The following is a 20,339-nucleotide window of genomic DNA, read 5'->3' on the forward strand; positions in this document are numbered from 1 at the left end:
ATTCTTTTATGCATGATATTTACTTACTCGGAATATACACTATGAAAATTATCCATTCAACAGGTGCGAAACATTTAAGTGTTTCCACTTCTGGTTAGAATAATACTGCAATGGACAATCATGTATATGATTTTGTGTGGACCTATGTTTTAAGTTACTTGGCTATAACTCTAGAAGTGGAATCTTTGAGTCATTTGGTAATTCTGTGATCAATACATCAGTAAAACACTTGATTTTCAGCCTGTTTTCCCAAGTGTCTATAACATCTTCTATTCCCACCAGCAGTATAAATCCATTCTAATTTCTTCAAGTCTACCCTGACAAGTGTCCTTTTCTTTTTTTTTTTTTTTTAATATTCTAGCTGGTGTGAACTGGAATCTTATTATGGTTTTTAATGGTATTTCTCTGGTAGCTGATGATAGTCAGTAGATTTTCATGGGCTTACTGGTCATGTTTATATCTTGTTTGTTTGTTGTTGTGACTTTATTGAGATATAATTGACATAATACATTGTGTAAGTTTAAGGTGTATAAAATACTTATTACCATATGATTAGTTAGCATACCCCACACCTTTTATAATTATGATTTTTTGTTGTTGCTGTTATGGTGGGAACATTTAAGATCTACTCTCATAGGATGTTCAGGTATACAATACAGGATTATTAACTATAGTCACCTTACTGTACATTAGAACCTGGAATTTATTCACTCATAACTAGAAGTTTGTATTCTTTGATCAACATCTCCCCATTTTCCCCCATTCCTCCACCTCAAGTCCCTGGCATTAACTATATATTCTGGTTCTATGAGTTCAGCTTTTTTTTTGGATTCTACATAAATGTGAAATCACATAGGGTTTTTCTCTGATTTATTTCACTTAGCATAACACAATCCATCCACGTTGTTACAAATAACAGTATTTCCTCCTTTTTTGTGATCCAGTAATATTCCTATTATTCCATTGTGTGTGTGTATCAGAGTTTCTTCATCTATTCATCCACTAATGGACATTTAAGTATTTTCCATACCTTGTCTGCTGTAAATAATGCTGCAGTGAACAATCTCTTTGAGACGGTGATTTCATTTTCTTTGATTAATATCCAGAAGTGGAATTGCTGGATCATATTGTACTTTTGATTTAATTTTTTCAGGAAACTCTACTTCTTTCTCATAAATTAGCTGGCATACAATGTACCTTAGCTCCACTTAGTTGCTTATCATCCAAATTTTTGTTTGTAAGAGAGGTCTCCAAGCTCAATTCATCACATTCTCTTTCCAAAATTGTCAGTTCTTCTGAGGATAATTTTGGAATTATCTATTCTTATGGCCTGCTTCTCCTGTGCAAAATATCTGGTTACTGCTCTGGAATTGGGAGTGAGAACAGTGACTCAATTTTCCCGGGTTGACACTAGGCTGGTATTGTAGTTTTTGGTCTTTTTGAATTCCCTCAATTTTCCTGAAACTCTAACTTGCAAGTAAGTTCAGACAAAGTCAAGCAAAACCAGGGTTTTCAATTTGCCTAGACTCACATAGATTTTTCTGCCCTATGAGTGGGGTAATATGAATATCCAGTTTTTGGTTCAACATGTTAAGTAATATCAATTTCATAATGCACAATTTAAGTCATATAGTAACTTCGTCCCACAGGGTCAAGTGTTTAGTCTCAGCCAGTAGTAAACAAGAAACTACTTTTAATTTAAATAATTTTTTTCTGATAAAAAGACTCTTCTCCAGTACCTCTGTGATTACAGGCTTAATACAAACAACATGGCAGTACATTTTATATTGTAACCTGGACCTTTTATGAATCAATTTAATATCTTACACCATTACTAGTAATGCTATTTTAAAAACTTTTATAATATAAGATTATTAACTTCTGAAATAAAATTTGTTTACCTTAGGTCTGTAGCTGACTTTCCCTCATACCTTACTGAATATATGAATATATGCATCTTCCATAATCCTCTGAAGTATATGAATTTCTTTTAGACTCAGACTATTAAACATCTTGGCTTGGTTTTAAAAGGTTAACTAATTTATAATAATATTATATTTAGATAAATATTACATTTAAATAAATATAATAAAAACAAATATAATTTAGATAAATATAATATAATATAATATAATATAATAATGGTTTCATTTCTTTGTCCTAAATTCTCTTTAATTCTGTCTGAGAATAGTCTAAGAGAATTCAAAAATACAATTTATAAATAACATAGTTTAGCATTTCAAATATAATATGTACATTTACTTATTTTTAATTATAATTTCCTTTAATTAGTATGATCTTTCTGGATGGTAATACTCAGTTCAATTAATCATAACTAATAATATTAGCAAAAATAAACATTGAGCTAACAATGGAAGGAAATATTAGTTTTATGCACAACACATGAGTAAGTGCAATTAGAGGCAAGTTGTATCAGGTTGGATATTACAGAAAGTATAAATTCATCAAACAATAAAATTTAAATAAAATTGAATTTGCTTTCAACAAGGAGTGGTATACTTTTGATTTTATAAGTTAGTATTTTTTTAAGATTTTATTTATTTGAGAAATAGAGAGAGAGGGAGACACACAGACATCCATAGATGGATTGTGTTATGCTAAGTGAGGCAGACTTCCCACTGAGAAGAGAACCCACATGCGGCTCGATCCCAGGACCTTGAGATCATGTCCTAAGATGAATGCAGACACTTAAACGACTGAGCCATCCAGACATCCCATAAATTAATCCTGAAACAGAAATATAATCATCCACAAATACACTGATATTTCTTTTAGATACCATAGATGCAGAATCCTTTATGTAAGCATGCCTCTTGTGGCAAGGTTAATATATAAAGAACAATCTGCCTCTATAAATAACTAAAAGATGATATATATTAATTTAGAGTTTAATAATACCTGAAAGGGACTAATCTTTAACATAACAAACATCATGTTTACATAAGCAATTACATTTGAGATGGCAAATGTTTAAAATACATCATCTATCCAAATGTTCATTATATATCTATTAGCTCTAATACTTTAGAGAATTAAAGAATATTAAATATAAAACACCTGCCTGAATGTTGCTACAGTTAATTATCCCAGTTTAATAACATTCAAGGCATGCATTTTAACATAATGATTTGAGATTCTCAAAAAGTTAAACACATATTCTATAGAGACCAAAAATATTTTGAGTTCAATTAAAACAACAATTCAATTGTCTCACATATGTTTATTGGCTGCCTAATACATACCTACCACATTCCAAGCCCTTTTCTGGATATGATTTAAACAAGACAGACAAAGTCCTTGCTCTCATTTGGTTGTATTATGTGTATGTGTTGAATGGGGTTATACAGATAATAAATAAATACACAATAAATTTTATAGCATGTTAGGTACTAATACATAATGAAAATGCATATCAACAAAGGTAGATGAGCATATTTTGGAGGATGATTTCAAATTTTAAATAGGAGAGTCAGCAAATCTCACTAGTAAACATCTATCTGAAGAAAGTAAATAAACAATTCAGGAGAATATCTGGAGACCGTATATCATAGATGGAAGAAACAACATCTATAAACTGCCATGTCAGGAGTAGTCTTTCAAAAGAAAAGAAAGGGAGCTATATGACTGCAGATGAATGATTGTGGGAGAAAGTTCTAAGGGGGTGATCAATTGATCAGAGAGCTAACTGGATGTTACATCATGAAGTTCCATGTAGACAATTTTAAGAAAGTTCCAGGACTGGAGAAGTCAGTTTAGAGGAACAGAGGCTACCATCTTCCATCCATTGCCTTGCTCATAAAGCTAGAGTGTCACTCGAAGAGTAGGGAGCAACTATTTCTACTTTTATGGTGGCCACCTCTTTATCCTGTGCATGTCAAGAGCTAGGTAGTTCTTTGTTCCTCATTGGATATTAGATAACTTGGTGAACTTGCAACTCTAGATCTATAATCTAGATGTTTAGGTGAAATTATAATATTGTTGACTTGTCCAACTTTTCCTTTTATTAGAGTGGCAATGACTTTCTTTGCCTATTTGTACTTTTTAAGCAATATCAAAATCTTCACATTATTTTTGAAGTATATTGTTTTCATTTTTATTATTATATAGAGAATCCAGATTGTATGTATCTCAATTTGATTTTTTCTTTAGTGTTGTTTTTGAATACTTGTAAAATGTCTATCCTTATTTATTTAGATACTTATAACCTCTTAAGTGATGGCAAAATTTGGCTATTTCTCAGTTTTTTCCAAATGGATTGAGGATGTTTTCTGCACTATTTTCTTTTTTTTTTTCAAGTTTTTATTTAAATTCAAGTTAGTTAACATACAGTGTCATACTAATTTCAGGTGTACAATATAGTACCTCACCTAGTGCTCATTACAAGTGCACTCCTTAATCACTACCCTTTAACTCATCCCCTACCTACTTCCCCTCTGGTAACCACCAGTTTGTTCTCTATCATTAAGAGTCAATGCCTTGGTTTCTTTCTCTCTCTCTTTTCCCTTTACTCTTTTTATGTTTCTTAAATTCAACACCTGAATGACATCATGTGGTATTTGTCTCTGACTGACTTATTTTACTTAGTATAATACTCTCTAGCTTATCCAATTAAATAATGGGCAGAAGACACAAATAGCCATTTTCAAAAGAAGACATACAGATGGCTAACAGACAAGTGAAAAGATGTTCAACATTAGTGATCATTAGGAAAATACAAATCAAAACTGCAATGAGGTATCACCTCATGTCTGTCAGAATAGCTCAAATTAACAACACAAGAAACAACAAGGTGTTGATGAGGATGTGGAGAAAGGGGAATCCTTTTGTGTTGTTGGTGGGAATGCAAACTGGTGCAGCTACTCTTGCAAAGAGTATTATGAAGTTTCCTCATAAAGTGAAAAATAGAACTACCCTATAATCCAGCAATTGTACCATTAGATAGTCACCCAAAGAACACAAAAATATTAATTCATATATTAATTCAAAGAGTTACATACACCTTGCTGTTTCTGGTTAGCATTATCTATAGTAGCCAAATTATGAAAACAGTCCAAGTGTCCATCAACTGAAGAATGGATAAAGAAGAAGTGGTGTGTGTACACACACACACACACACACACACACACACAATGGAATATTACTTGACCATAAAAAAGAATGAAAAATATTTTCTTTATTAAATGTATGCTTTTAATTGATTTTATAATGTACTAGTAGTTTCAAAAAATCAAGGACGTGATGTATATATTTGTATATAAATGTATATATATGTGTGTATGTGTGTGTGAGGGTGTATACACACAGATTCATTTGTTAAATATTAATATTACATTATTCAAATCCTATATATATATATTCTTAATTTACTTGATCTAATAGAATCTCCAGAATCAAGTCTCATTATTATTTTGTTTCTTTGATATTCCTTACTTCTGTGTAGTTTATACTTTTAAATACTTTGACAATCAACCATGTCATTCTAGATCTAACAGACATTCTACAATACTAATGGGATATGTCTGGATATTTAAATTTAATTCTCTAATATTTCCAGATATGCTTCCAGTTTTTCATAGTCTTAATGAACACACACACACACACACACACACACACACACACATCCAGTGAGGTGTCTAATTGCTGCAGCTTGTAAAACTGCATGGCATATGGAATAGTTGCACCAAAATAAACAAAATGAAATCATATATTTTTGTCAACAATTTTTTTAATTATGCAAAATTAATATGCTATATGTTAATATAATACTTTATATCTGTATATTTATTTTTGCTCAATTTATATTTCCTTCAAGAAAAATTAATGTATCCAAAGGATGTTTATTGTTCTAGAGAAAGTCATGAATAATATTTTATTTACAAGCTCAAATGTTGAATGCTATGCTACTCCTTGCTAATAGTTCTGACCATAATAAAGAACTGAGCAAAACTGATTTGAAAGTAGGTGGGTAAGCTGAAGCACACTAAAGTAATTCAGTGATAATTTCAAAAAGTTACATAATTTCATGTATGTTGAGTCCCTATCCTGATTATCATGAGACTTTTCACTTGAACCTCATAGCACTGAACAAGTATTTAGATCCAGGTTTAAAAAAACATTGTGATTTTCTTTGGAAATGAAAAATGGAAGTATAAAAATTGCACCATTAGGTAGTAGGTATACACATGAACAACAGACATTTTTAATGGAAGTAATAGTATATTCTTTTGACACTAAAACAATCTGGATTCTAAGTGGTTAAATGTGCATTTGCAGACAGTCTTCAAAACATTAATCAAACACTAAAACAGAATATATTTTGTGTTTTAGTATGTCCTTTCTCAATTTCAGCCAAATGATACTACGTACAAAATTTAATTATGTACCTAAACATGAATCTCCAAACATTGAGAATTTTATCATTACTAAACTTAAGTAAAAAAGAACAATTAAAACTTTTCTAATTCATCAAGTGTAGCTGTAAATCACTGTAAAATAGCTATAGTGTACTCATTAAATACCACAGGGACACGTATATTTTGCTGATGAATATTACTAAAAAGCTAAGTGTTTTTCCAATTACTAATAGGACTAGGTAATTTATTAAATGCAAACAAACAAATAAAGAATATGCTCATATGGTCTGGTTAAGATTTAGTATTCTGTGAAGATGGGAAAAGTTACCACAACTTAAGAATACAGACAAGAACTTTTATAGAATGACTTTCAGAATACATTTCCATTATGAAATTTCCCAGGAGAGGTAAATGATATTAGTGTGTTTTTGGAAAGAAAGTAAAGATAGGCTTTTGATAAGGTGCTGCTTTTGTTCTCTATTTCCATTCATACAGGAACACATAAATGGTAGATATATGAACAAGTGATATTAGAAGTAACCCTGGTGACTTTTTAAGGTTGTAATGTTGGGTCGTCCATTTTCATCTTGTATTGATTTCGATCATAGCAGTATTCTTAAAATTTTTCTCACTTTAAAATTTACATAATATGATAAATTGTCAGATATGACTAAACATACTGTTTCATCCTAGAAAATCTTCATTAACAAATGTAAAATCCAGGCAAACTAACTTCTTTCTCAAAAGAAAACCCTGTGAAGAATTTTTGGGTGAGGATCTGAAAGGTGATAAGATCTACATTGCATTTTTTAAAGTGTTTCAACTTTTCATAGATATAATTAGACAATACAGTTGGTTTGTTATGCGTGATGGCACTTCTTTGGGAATATATTTCATTGTCTAATATTTTCACTTAAAATATTATCTAAAATCCTTATTCTCTGACCCCAATCTGTTTCTCTTTCCTGTGTTTATCAATGATGTCATATATGAGACTGCTCATGTTTGTCTCTTTTTATTATGTCTAATACTTATTCAGTTCTATTTCAAAATAATACACTTTAAAAGTGTTGTTTCCACTGCCATTTCTCTTTTTAAAAATCACTGAGTCCTTATTACCTCGATTATATCCAAATCCTTTTTTTATCTATCTATCTATCTATCTATCTATTTATTTATTTATTTACTTTTTGCATTCTTCACCTCCTTCCCTCCATAATCATATCATAACCTATTTTCTTGCCTTATCTATATCACCTCCTTTACATAAAACTTTTATTTCTTCTTGGTCAAGGTCGAAGTTCTCCCTCAAGGACTCTCACATCTATTTTCATTCTCGATTTCCCACCTTTCTCATTCCCATGCCCTGAATCGCTATTGCTTCACTTTGCCCCTGCTTATTACAAATCTACTATTTGATGTTAGAGTTTTGTTTTTGTTTGTTTGTTTGCAGTCACCTCATAATTTTATCCTGGTTTTTCCTTTTTTTTTTTTTTTTAAGATTTTATTTATTTAAGACAGAGAGAGAGAAAGAAAGAGTACAAGTAAGGGAGAGGAAGAGAAAGGGGCAGAGGGAGAGAGAGAGAAGACTCCCCGTGGATATGGAGCCCTATGCTGGGCTCAAACCCAGGGCCCTGAGATCATGACCTGAGCTGGTCAGATCCTCAACCAACTGAGCCAACCAGATGCCCCTATCCTGGTTTTTTCTTCAGTTTTTACACATACTTACATTTTTGATGAGATCATTATTTGCAACACAATTTATATTTTATATAAAAAGACAAAACAAACGCCTTTCCTTGATTGATCTCACTTTACTTGCCCTCTACCCCATCAAATCAACTTTAAAAATAATGCAGAACACCAGACTATGTTGGAAGCACTGGGAAACAAAACAAAATATCGATATGCACATTAAAACATTGGACTCTCAAGGGTTAAAATTTAAGAGGTTTATTCTCTTTTTATCAAGCAATGTCTACAGACAGAGCATCCACATGGTATAAGCTACCAAAGAAGAATGTATGAGATGGACTTATATTAAATCATTAGACACTTTATATGGTTCATGTTCACAAGGGAGAAAATTGCTAAAAAGGAAAGCAGGTAAGTAGAAACATAAGCTGGTAGTTTATTAAATCTACCTCTCATAATGTTTTCTTAAGCTAAGAAGAAATCTACTGTATCACACAGCTCAGGATGCTATATATACATAAGATATTACACACACTATAAAATTTCAGGTTTCTAAGCAGTTTTATACAATTTAAATTTGAGTAAAATTTGTATTTAAAAAAGACCTTATTGGATTACCTTCAGTAAACGGAGGTCATTTCAACAACCCATTAGCATTTTTAGCAACAATTAAAAAAAAAAAAAAAGTAAAAAGATTCTCCAAACATGTAAGCTATTACTTTAAGCCAAGATAATTATCTGCTTATTTCAATAAACCAACTCTCTAGTTTTAATTCAGCTCTGCTAGCCTTTTATTTGCCCTTCAAAAAAAAAAAAAAAAAAGAAGAAGAAGCAATCATTTTTATTTCTATATAGTGTCTCAAATAAGAGAATTAGTTAGGTTTCAATCTATATGCACAGTTAATGAGAGGGTCATTTAAGGATTATTCAGGAGTTGAGCAGAACTCATTTAGGAAGATTCTTAAGAAATGAAGTTCCTTCATGTGTTATGTTTAAATTGCCAATGCAAGAGTAAATTATCTCTTTACTCACCACTGTGGAGTTATCCCTTACTCTCAATTTCCACTACTAATTCTCCTAAACCACTAATACTTATCAATTCTCTAGCTAGTATTTTCTCCCTGGTGTTAATTTCCCTATATGTGGTTTACTTTCAGCAGACACAAATGATACTTCTTTTTTAAAACTGAAAGTTCCTGCTGTTTCAACACTGGACTAGACTAAAAGAAAGAAACATATTCTGCTAATAATAAACATTTGTAAGCAGTTGACATCTGAGACAAACTTGCATTAAAATACAGTGTACTCCAATGATTAAAAGCAAAATGAGTAGAGAATACATTGCAAACATTTTTCCAGAATTATTTTTCCTCCCTTCCTCCCCATTTTCCATAGCATGCTGCAGACCATACAGTTAAGTATCAAATAGAGTTTGTTACCTGTATACAACCTAAGGCCAACTTATGCCTTCAAATGATATTTTGCTGAGGTTTAAAATAGTGTCAAAGACAGGATTTAGTGCAATAAATGTTAAACTTTTCTCTTTTAATGACAAAAGATTTATAGTTATGGGGGTGTTCGGAATGCAGCATTTAACCTATCTTTTCCTCTTGTGACATTCCCTTCAAGGCACAAAAGATTATAAACAGTGGATGGGACAGAATATTTTGAAGTAAGAATTTTAAGGTTCCACAATACCTTTTTATTTCTAGTTTTAAGCATACCAAAAGACAAAGGAAAGAATAAGAGATAAGCCACCCCCAAAATGAAATAGTGCTTAAAGTCATCTGAAATTCCCTGCAGTTATTTTTATGTATTTAAATTTCTATTTTATTAGCTTAAAATGTTATTGTAGATTTGATTCCTGTGATTAATGTAGTTCTTAATGTGTTTTAAGTATTTCTAATCAACCAATAGTACTAATTGTGTGTATCTTTGAAAAAAAAAAAATCTATTTTATTTGGCCAACCAAGTAACTTATGCTTGACTAGGGTATCATCTTGTAAAGTTAAGCTATAAATTTAAACAATGGATTAAGTGCAATGCACTGGAAAACTCTTTATTCAATAGTTATCTAACAGGGCTCCTAGGCATCTCCAACCCAAATGACTGTATTTCCTTTCTCAACTTCAGTAATCTCACAGTTTAACTTATTGAGTCGTCCATCTAGTATAAAAAGAGAGTCCTTGGAAGGTGTCATCAGGTATTGACCAAATAAGCCACTGTCCTGGATTTGCCTGTTCTTCTGGTTCCAAGGCCATTCTTCTGCCTTGAGTGGTTCCTTAAGACTCTTTATCATCTTAACCTTCCCAGAGGAGAGCTCAACAAAGAGCACATCAGTCTGTGTGCTTGAACTACCATAAATGTTGTATTGGTGGGCTTCAGTAAAGGATGGCTGAAATGCCAGATCAGATATGTGCAGATTTGTGTGAATATCAAAAGCCTCTTGTATTTCTCCTCTGATGGTAATGTACTGGACCCTTACAAGACCTTTCACATCATTAATGCTGACAAGATAGTGCCCATCTGGAGAGACATAGGGAGTGCCTGTCACATCACTATTGAATCCAATGACTGAGTCCGTTACACCATCCACCATAAGCTGTGGTGGTATTGCCCCAGTGCTGTCAGGTTTGCAGCCAATAAAGTAGTATCCTCCCAAATGTGTATACGCCAATGACTGAGGAATGCACTTATAGTCCATCAAGTTAATTGTCTTGATGTATGACATGGTTTCAAGATCAATTTTTTGTAGTGCAGCTTCATCTTTATGAAGAATAAATCCAAACCTGAAAAGACGAAAACCAAAGTTAGACAGAAAACTACAGAGTGGTTCCCGTATAAATATGCAATGTGGGCAGGTAGAAAGGGTCATCACTAGTCTAGGCATTAATTGTCAGGCTATGCAGCAATTTGTGTCACCATCGTGTTAGAATTAAACTTTAAATTGTGTTCCTTTCACCTCCTTTCTCTAGGTCATTTTTTCATTATAGCCAAACAATTGTAACTCATGGTGTAGAAAACAAAATAATTAAAAGCAATATATCAAGTTAATTGGAACAACAGATTTTACTTTTACCATACATAAAAAGGTAAACATTATTTTGTGAGTCTCTAATCCTTCTGATATTGAATAAGACTGGTTTACTGCTATTAAATTCAACAATAAAAGACTTGAATATATATCTATTATACTCGCTTCATTTACTTCTTATTTTGTCCAAAGACCATCTGAAAAGTCTGACACTCATTATTACTTAGACAATTATCCACATCTTTCTCATTTTCTGAGGGTTTTTTTGTTTTGTTTTTGTTGTTGTTGTTGTTTTGGTATAGAACTATTAAACTTCTATTTGTTAGATTTTAAGATTGCCTTGATTAACTACTTTTATGATTTTAACACTCTTTTATTTTAAGTTTTAAATACAGGTTACATTTTTCAACCTTGTTATACTTATATTATCATTTTTAGTAATATACCTGCATTATATTTGTTATCATATATTGAACAACAATGAACCTTAAAGATTTATGCTTTTTCTGTTAAAGTTACTTAAAAATAAATATTTCTTATTTGTTTTGATAGTCTCTTTAATTATTTCTGTGCTTTTCAAAGCATTTGTCCTGAATTCTAGCTGCAAATTATTTTAAGTCCTTGTGACAAATATAAATATATTTTGTAACTATGACCTATAACACCAGTGGGTTCTTAGAAAAAAAAAAAGTTAAATAAGATAAAATGAGATGGAAAGTAGTATAGAAAATTATATCCAAAATGGATACTGGCCAATAAAATTTTGAAGGACACTTACTTTTGTTTCCCTTAATAATATCGATGAAAACACATACTAGTATTTTTAAAGACTCCATAAAAAAACGGGGGGGGGGTCTATTGTTATAATGAATGTGCTCATAAATGAAAAAAAATTAAACATAAGATGACTTGTGGCACAGTAAAACAGAAACTCTAAAGGTAATTATTTTCACCTGTGCAATTCATTTTTGATATGCTAATCCTCACACAAAATTTTATTTATGTAAAAATAACCACTTCTACACATAATACATAAATATAATGAACTCAGGGTAACAACTCCTTAAAATTTCAAATATAAGCATATGGCAAGCCCCTCAAATAAACGCATCTTCAATATTATAGAAAGGATAAGATGAATGTTCTCAAAAAATCAGTCTTTGTGCTGTAATTGTGGAAGGCGACAAGTGCATCCATAGAAATTTTACTGAAATAGATGTAAAGATGTAGCCACTTCTATGTTATTATATTACATATAGTTGGGAAACTCCATATTACAATTTTAGCTAATTTAAACATTTGTGAAAAAACTATTTGTTGTCTTTAGAGAGATTACAACATCCATACAAAAGAAAAACTACCATGTACACTTACTCCTTTAAATTTTTTTTAAAAATTTTTATCGAACAACTACTGAATATGAGGCACTGGGAATATATCAGATCAACGTAACTCTCCCTGCTCTCAATGACTCTGGGAATTTTAGTAATAAAAACAGAAAACTTAGTGATCAATGTTTAATTATAGCATCTTACTATACTATCATTTAACTTAGTGATTATTGCTTTTTCTATTTACAGGAGATGGAATAAAGTAATCACTTTGAAAATAATATTTCTGGTGTATTTCAGAATAACATTCACCATTTCTGGCTCATTTCCTCGATCTTTCTCTTTTCCTGTGTCCTTAATAACTGTGTTTGTGTCACAACTCCCATCATACCTATTTAGGATAACATTTTCATTTGATTATAATGGTATGAAGAAGAATTTGTACTATTAAAAATTACTTCCACATGTTTCTATTAAAATATTAATGCTTAGCACAGGTTTTAAATACTACCTGAATATCAGAGAATAAAACAAAAACAAAAACAAAACCCTCAAACCAAAAACTGCGTCCCATGATTTTTTGTCAACCTCAAAAATATCATAAAATCCTAGATATCACTATCCATTCTCATACTTGTCTTAATAAATAATTAACTCTGATTACTGTAAAGGGATATTTTTCCATTAATGGACAATCATTAAGGATACAGAAGTATGTATATGATTGTATCTGTATGATTTATGAGATTTTGAAAAATGATGGAAAATACTTTCTTTTATGTTATGCATTGTACCTGTTCCCAGAGACAAAAGAAGTAATATGCGCATTTAATAAAAGCAACAAGCCAATCAAGTTTTGGCATTTCAGCTCCTCTTTTAACCTTGAGTCTTTCAGTCCCTTTGGGCAATGGTTTGTGAATGCTAATGAAGAAGAATGTGACAAGCTTTAACTACTCTTGAACTATTTTAACTCTAATACTGAAGAATGCACTCAAGTTTTCTGTGATACAACCCAGCTTCTTTTGAAGGTAATTAAAATTTTAAGAGAAGGTCCAGTTAAAAATGCAAAACCTCCATGTGGGGCGATAAAATCACATCTATTTTGGCGTCCATGATGCATGTTCCTTTAGGACTAGAAATCTAGCTACATAAGCAGATGCACGAGAATGCCTTCAATTTTTCACTACTGATTTATTGGGTAGGAAGTGATGTCTCTAATTCAAAATTTCCCCCTAGTACAGATTGATATTCAAAAATCTCCCACTGTTCATTAGTCTATGATTAATATTTACGAGGTTCTCAACTTCCATGCCTGCTTAGTATAATAAAATCCTGCCCCAGACTAAGCCTAATATAGTTTGTCTAATATTTGTCAGAATATGTATAGGAAGTTGCAGACTGTAAGAAATGAGAGTTAAAACTTACTCTTGGAATGACTGCTTTTACTAGGAAATGGATAAAGCTAGGAAAGTGTGACCCCCTCGGTAACGGCATTGTGTGGATTTTTTGCTGAACTTGAGGAGAATCAGGGCAATGTTTTTCATTTACAAATTATTTTATTTTTCTGAAGTGTAATCAATCTAATTTATTATAAAGATTTTAAAAAGTTCAATTTAATTACTGCTTTTGTACTTTAAGGCAAGGTCCTGAAGTGATTCATACAAGGGAACTTCTTATTTTGGAAGCAATAAAAATTTTCAACCAAGGGTGATTTAGTTTCGTGTTCCAGTTTTTCGATATAATAGGTAGCTGACCTTATGTAAAGTCCTTGAACTCCCTGAGTTTAAATTCCTTCGTTAGAAAAAAAAAGGACAAAAGTATTACCTTGCTTGAAGTATAGAAGTTAAATGTGTGTTACCAGGCAAACCGTACATTATCAATAAACAGAACTTGCCTATGCTTTATACATTAAGTAACATAATTTTCCCCTTATGAACCCAATATGATATTTCCTATGGGACTACAGATTATTACAATTCATAAATGGGAAGAACAGAAACAAATTATCAGTTTTTCTGTATAGCCAGTATTCCCAGGTTTTTTTTTTTTTTATTTTTTTCTTTAAATAAGCACATTGTGCTACTCCAATGTGGCAGGATTTTTCTCCTTGCAAATTCAGCAGATATCACACTTGTAATTGAAATCCACATTTTTATTCTTGCTCTCACTACTGACAACAGGTTCTATGGCTAGTACACCCTTTACCCAATTACAAATCTCTCACATTTTTAAGAAGGAAGGCAGTCTAGCTCACTCCATCTTCTTTAGAGGTGCTGCATCAGTTCTCACTGAGGGCATGAAGCAGTGAGCATGGTGTGCTGGGTGATTTTGACCTCGGCACAGAGAATGGGATTTGAAATAGATACCTGTCTTGCTCAAGAATTTTCACTTAGAGTAAGAGGAAATTTTGAGACAGACATGGATATCTAACGACATGGAGAATTGCAATCAGAGTATATCATGGCAATTCAAGAGATTTGTAAAAGAAGTTATTTGGCAGAGAGGGGAAAAGAACAGGTATTTAGAGAGAAGCATGACTGAAATACTATGGAGTCTATTAAAGAGCTCCTCGAAGACCACATCCCACAAGACCACGTGCACTCCTTGAATCTGATTAATGACTGATTTCCCCATATCTCTTGCTCAGTTCCTGAATGGGTCTGGTCACAGAGAAACTTTCAGAGCAATTTCCCAGTTATTGTCACTCCATAGCATCTACCATGTTATTCTACTCTGATTCTGCTTTCGGAGATGCTACTGAAAGAATCCCATAATGGCAATTAATAACCTGTATTAATTTGCCATGATCAGTGCCAACAGTGTTAATACTCCAAAGTTTGGTGTGAAAGAATCTCATAACATTTGTGCAATAACAATTTTTTTTTAATCTCTTGAGTCTTAATATAGTGTTGTCTTTCCCCAGAGTCCTCATAGAGTCTCACCTGAACAACTCTCTTTACTGCCGACTTTCACTATTTACCCACTGAGATCAACCCCCATACTACCAGCTGAGAAGTGTTCCTGAACATCCGTACATGACCTCTTTCCTCATACCCCATCTTCTAAACCTCCTTACATTTTAAAACAAGCACTTCTATGTATATCAGTGGACACAAATTGGAAGTGGTAAATGCAAGACTGGGTGTACGTGCCATCAAATGCTCTACCACTGAGCTATGTCCCTGTATATTGAAGGTGTCTGAACATGGGATTACTCAGACACTCTATCCTGTAATAAAAAAACACTGCTGCAATCCACACCTCAAACAAAAGCATTGTCCAAAACTTTTCTGACATCTTAATAGTAGAAAATATGAAATTCCAGGACAGAATACTTCAACAGGCCTAGGAATTACTTGTGATAGGATTTTACTTGTGAAAATCTACATCTAAAACTTATGATCTAGTACTTAGTATTTCATAAGAATAATGAGCAAGATTATTAAGACCCTGTTTTTCTAACTGGATTATAGTTAGCACGTTTTTCCAATTGGAAAGTAAGAGATATTTAAGAGAAAAGAAACTGAAATTATAGCCTCTTCTCCGCATAATTAAAATATAAACTCACACATGCAATGTGCTGTTGAAATGACATCTTCCATTATGTTACAGCTGAAAGAGAGTTTTCATGGACGCAAAGCATAAATCTGACATGAGCCATCATTCACTAGTTTATGAATTCCTTTATATTTAGTTGTTTTCTATTATCCCAGACTGACCCTTGTAAGAAAAGATTGAATGTTGTTCCCACACAAGTACCAGAGGATTTAGTTTTTATCTGAACTTCACATAAATAGCTCAGTAAAACATACCTGTTCATAAACAGTGGTCACATTCATATTCGGGAGATGGGAGGCACAGAGAAATAGAATTGACACATTTACTGAAGATTTACAACCAGAGCAAGGACAGTTTCTGAATAGACCTAATGCTTAGATGTATTTGAGAGATCATACTACTTTGAAGATCTCTGTTCTCAAAACATAGGTTGAAAAGCTAAAATAAGCCACAGGATGCCTCCTACCTGCCTTTAATAAGTATATTATAGAAATTCTATGTTAAAGATTTTAACGTTACTTTCCCTACTTTCAGTTTTAGAAATCTTTTCTTTAAAAAGTAGACTGTGTTTCTGAATACTAAATTGCCTATTTTCCTCCTTCTCTGGTATCATATTGTTTGGATCTGTAGGCCAAATTGAAACATAAATGCATAATTTAATTATAGTATATCCAGGATGTGTAATGGCTCAACAGAATTAATACAGTACCTAAAGGTATATCACTTCTAGTGGCCAGGACATTAAAAAATTTTAAAAATATATTTATTAAGAATTCCGTGCACACCGTATATACTACAGACCATATTTCAACAACCGAAGTCTTCCACCTCTTTCTGAAGAACTTAAGAGCTTAGGGGGAAAGAAAAGAAAGAAAGAAAGAAAGAAAGAAAGAAAGAAAGAAAGAAAGAAAACTGACAACTATGTTTTCAGATAGCATTTTATAAGATTGCTTGCTCTTCTGACCTGGTTTTGGAAAATCTGAAAATCTGAAAATAGGAGCCTCATGGATTGTACCCATATTTCTAATCCGGGCATGTTTTATGCAGGAATTGGCAATGGAACAGGGATGACATTGTAGAAGTGGATATAGTAAATAGAAGAATGGGAAATAATTTGTGAGTGCAGAGGTGGAAATACAAAAGGAAGGTAAAACAAAGGCAAGAGCAAAATCTGTGAAAACAAAAACAAAAACAAAAACAAAACAAACAAAAAACCAAAAACCTACCAAAGTGGCCATTGCATACCTGGCAAACAGAAATGATGGGTGAAAAAAAATTCAGTAAAGAACTAGGTCTGTCATGAGTTGGGTTCCAGATACCACGTGACCCAATTCAGTATTATTCACAAGCTGCTATGTTCAACACACTTTGTAAAACCTTATGAAGGAAATGGGAAGGAAATACATGGCTCCTATCCTTAAGGTAATTATAGTCAAGCAGAGGAGTGCTTATAATTGGATGCCCTGACTTTCAAAAGGTGTTTAGGGAGCCTCTTCAAAGATGAGAGGAAAGATGGGTGTAGCTACATCTCTGTTTCAGCTACTAATTTACATTTCAGTTAAGCTACGCTTTAACTGAAGAGAGAGTTTATATTAGTCTGGATCCCAGAAGGAAAGGAATAAATTTCAATTAGAATAAATCAAGGAGGGTATGATAAAGAGACTGTTTACAGTGAAATAGAAACTGGTCACAAGGGATAGTGCAGTAATATGTGGAGAGTCACAATGAAGCTGTTGTCATTGCTCTATCTGGGTAAGAGGGAGTTATGTGGAGAGATGTGTCTTGTGGTGTTTTGTTACCTGTGATCTAAAGAAACAGCTGGTCACCTACAAAACAGCACACATGGTGGGGAGTGAGGGGATAGAGAGTAGGAAGGTAGGGGGTATTCTACACTCTGGTCTCATGTTCCTTCTTTGTGCAATCTCCAGTCAGGCTTTTCATTGGCCCAACCAACCAGAAACCCTATTAGCCAGCCTTCTGGGATAGAAAGCAAGGTGGAGAAGGGTGGGAATAGAAATGCAAAATAGCAACCACAGATTTCCTTGGCCAAAAAGTCTTGAAAAACTCAATTCCAGTGAAGATACAGAGTTATATGGAGTGATGATTGTGGCATATATGTTTAGTACCTAAATGGGATCACGTGACAATGGATAAAGGAAAATTGTGTAACTTTCCAAGCTGCAAGAAAGCATTCTTGATTTATTTTCCCCCCCTAAAATGATAGCATTTTCTTACTTCCTATAAAGTTTCAGAAAATGTCTCTTACCTTTAGTTACTGGTAAAATGTTTTTAATAATTGCTATGTACTAAATGTTTGTATCCCCACCCCCTCAAGCCCCCAACAGATTCATATGTTGAAGTTCAAATCCCACTGTAATGGCATTTGGAGGTGGGGCCTTTGGAAAGAAATTAGGTTATGGAGGTGAGCCTTCATGGATTAGATTAGTGTCCTTAAAAGAAGAGACATAAGAGAGATGATCTCTCGCTCTCTCTCTCTCTGCCATGTGAGGACAGAGTAAGATGATGGCATTCTGCAAACTAGAAGGAAGGGTCTCTCCACAATCTAAACAGTTTGACATCCTGATCTCTGACTTCCTAGCCTCCAGAACTGTAATAAACACATTTCTGTTGTTTAAGCCATCCTGTCTGTGATATTTTGTTAAAGCAGCCTGAACTGACTAAAACATCATTGGTACCAGAAATGAGTTGCTGTTACAACAGGTTTCTGAAAGTGTGGAGGAGGCTTTGGATCCAGATAAGGCATAAGGGCTGGAGGCGTTTTGAGGTGCATGTTAGAAAAACTCAATATTATTGGGTTGGGGTCACTAAAAGTGATCTTGGTGAGAGCTCAGAAATGAAAGGAGAGAGCTGGAGAGGAAGTCTTTATCTTCTTAGAGAGTACATAAATAATCATAAACAGATTGTAGAAATGTGGCTGGTAAAGGGCATTCTGATGAGGTCTTAGATGTCAATGGGGGATATGTTATTAGAAACTGGAGGAAAGACATATCCTTACTATAAAACAACAGAGGATTTAGCTAAACTGTGTTATTTCTGGTGTTTTGTGGAAAGTAGAACGTGAGAATGATGAAATTGGATGTTTAGCTGAGATTTAAAAGCAAAGGGTCGATGAAGTGATTTGTTTCTTCCTGATTGCTTTTAGTAAAATGGAAGCAGAAAGAAATAGATAGAAGGAGGAATTGTTACGCAAAAGGAACCAGAACATAAAGATTTGGAGAGATCTTAGCCTGTCTATAATACCAATAAAAGAAGGGAGGGAATGCATACTCAGAAAAGAACATTACCAGTGTAGAAGACCAGCCATTTGATAAGGATATTAGCATGTTGTGAACCACAGAACTAATCAGCCACCCAGCAGGGGGACTGCCAGTTTGAATTGGAGGAGACAGAAACAGAATGGACTGAGGGAAGTCTGCTGGACTTCTTGAATTTTATAGGATAAGACCACACAGCTCTATATCTATACGAATGTGCATTCTTCTTCAAGATAAAGGAAACATGATTCTAAGGTGATTCAGTGATTATTAGGGCTGCTGTCTCAGTTTGAAAAGGGCCAAGACATCACCCAGAGCCTTGGAAATAAAACCATCACCATGCAGAGCTGTAGGGGCAAGACCACAACTGCAGTGGGGCTGGAAATCAGAACATCAAGTCAGAGAATTATTCTCAAGCCTTAAAATTTCATCGAGGTTGCTTTGCCAGATTTTAGACTTATTTCGGACTTATAATTACTTTTTCCTCTCCTACTGCTCCCTTTTGCAGTAGGATGTCTATCTTCTGCCTGCCCCACCATTTTATTTTGGAAGCACATAATCTATTTGATTTCATAGGATCACAGCTAGAAAGGAATTTTGCCTCAGTGTGAATCAGACCTGAGTCTTTCCCATATCCACTTTAGATGACATTTAGATAAGATTTTGGATGTTCAACTTTAGAATTGATGCTGGAACTAGTTAAGACCTCCTGGGGGCGCCTGGCTCAGGTCAAGATCCCGGTGTCTTGGGATTGAGCCCCACATCAGGCTCTCTGCTCAGCGGGGAGCCGGCTTCTTCCTCTCTCTCTGTCTGCTTCCCTGCCTACTTGTGATCTCTGTCAAATAAATAAGAAAAAAAAAATCTTAAAAAAAAAAAAAAAAAGACCTTTGGGACTCTAGGATAAAATAAATGTATTGGGACGCCTGGGTGGCTCAGTTGGTTAAGCAGCTGCCTTCGGCTCAGGTCATGATCCCAGCCTCCTGGGATCGAGTCCCACATCCGGCTCCTTGCTCGGCAGGGAGCCTGCTTCTCCCTCTGCCTTTGCCTGCCATTCTGTCTGCCTGTGCTTTAT

At 33.6% G+C, this 20,339-nt stretch overlaps 1 protein-coding gene across 2 annotated transcripts in view; it reads right to left on the bottom strand.

Moving 5' to 3' along the window:
* Positions 1-8,311: 8,311 nt before the first annotated feature.
* The window catches only part of FSTL5 (follistatin like 5), a 763,963-nt gene continuing 751,935 nt past the window's right edge, over positions 8,312-20,339 (bottom strand). For both annotated transcript variants that reach the window (XM_059174403.1, XM_059174392.1), the window contains exon 16: positions 8,312-10,858. In XM_059174403.1, coding sequence (XP_059030386.1) covers positions 10,156-10,858 — 703 coding nt within the window. In that variant the 3' untranslated portion in view covers positions 8,312-10,155. The remainder of the gene's footprint in view (positions 10,859-20,339) is intronic.

Source organism: Mustela lutreola, chromosome 1 (genome assembly GCF_030435805.1).
Source record: "Mustela lutreola isolate mMusLut2 chromosome 1, mMusLut2.pri, whole genome shotgun sequence".
Lineage (NCBI taxonomy): Eukaryota > Metazoa > Chordata > Mammalia > Carnivora > Mustelidae > Mustela > Mustela lutreola.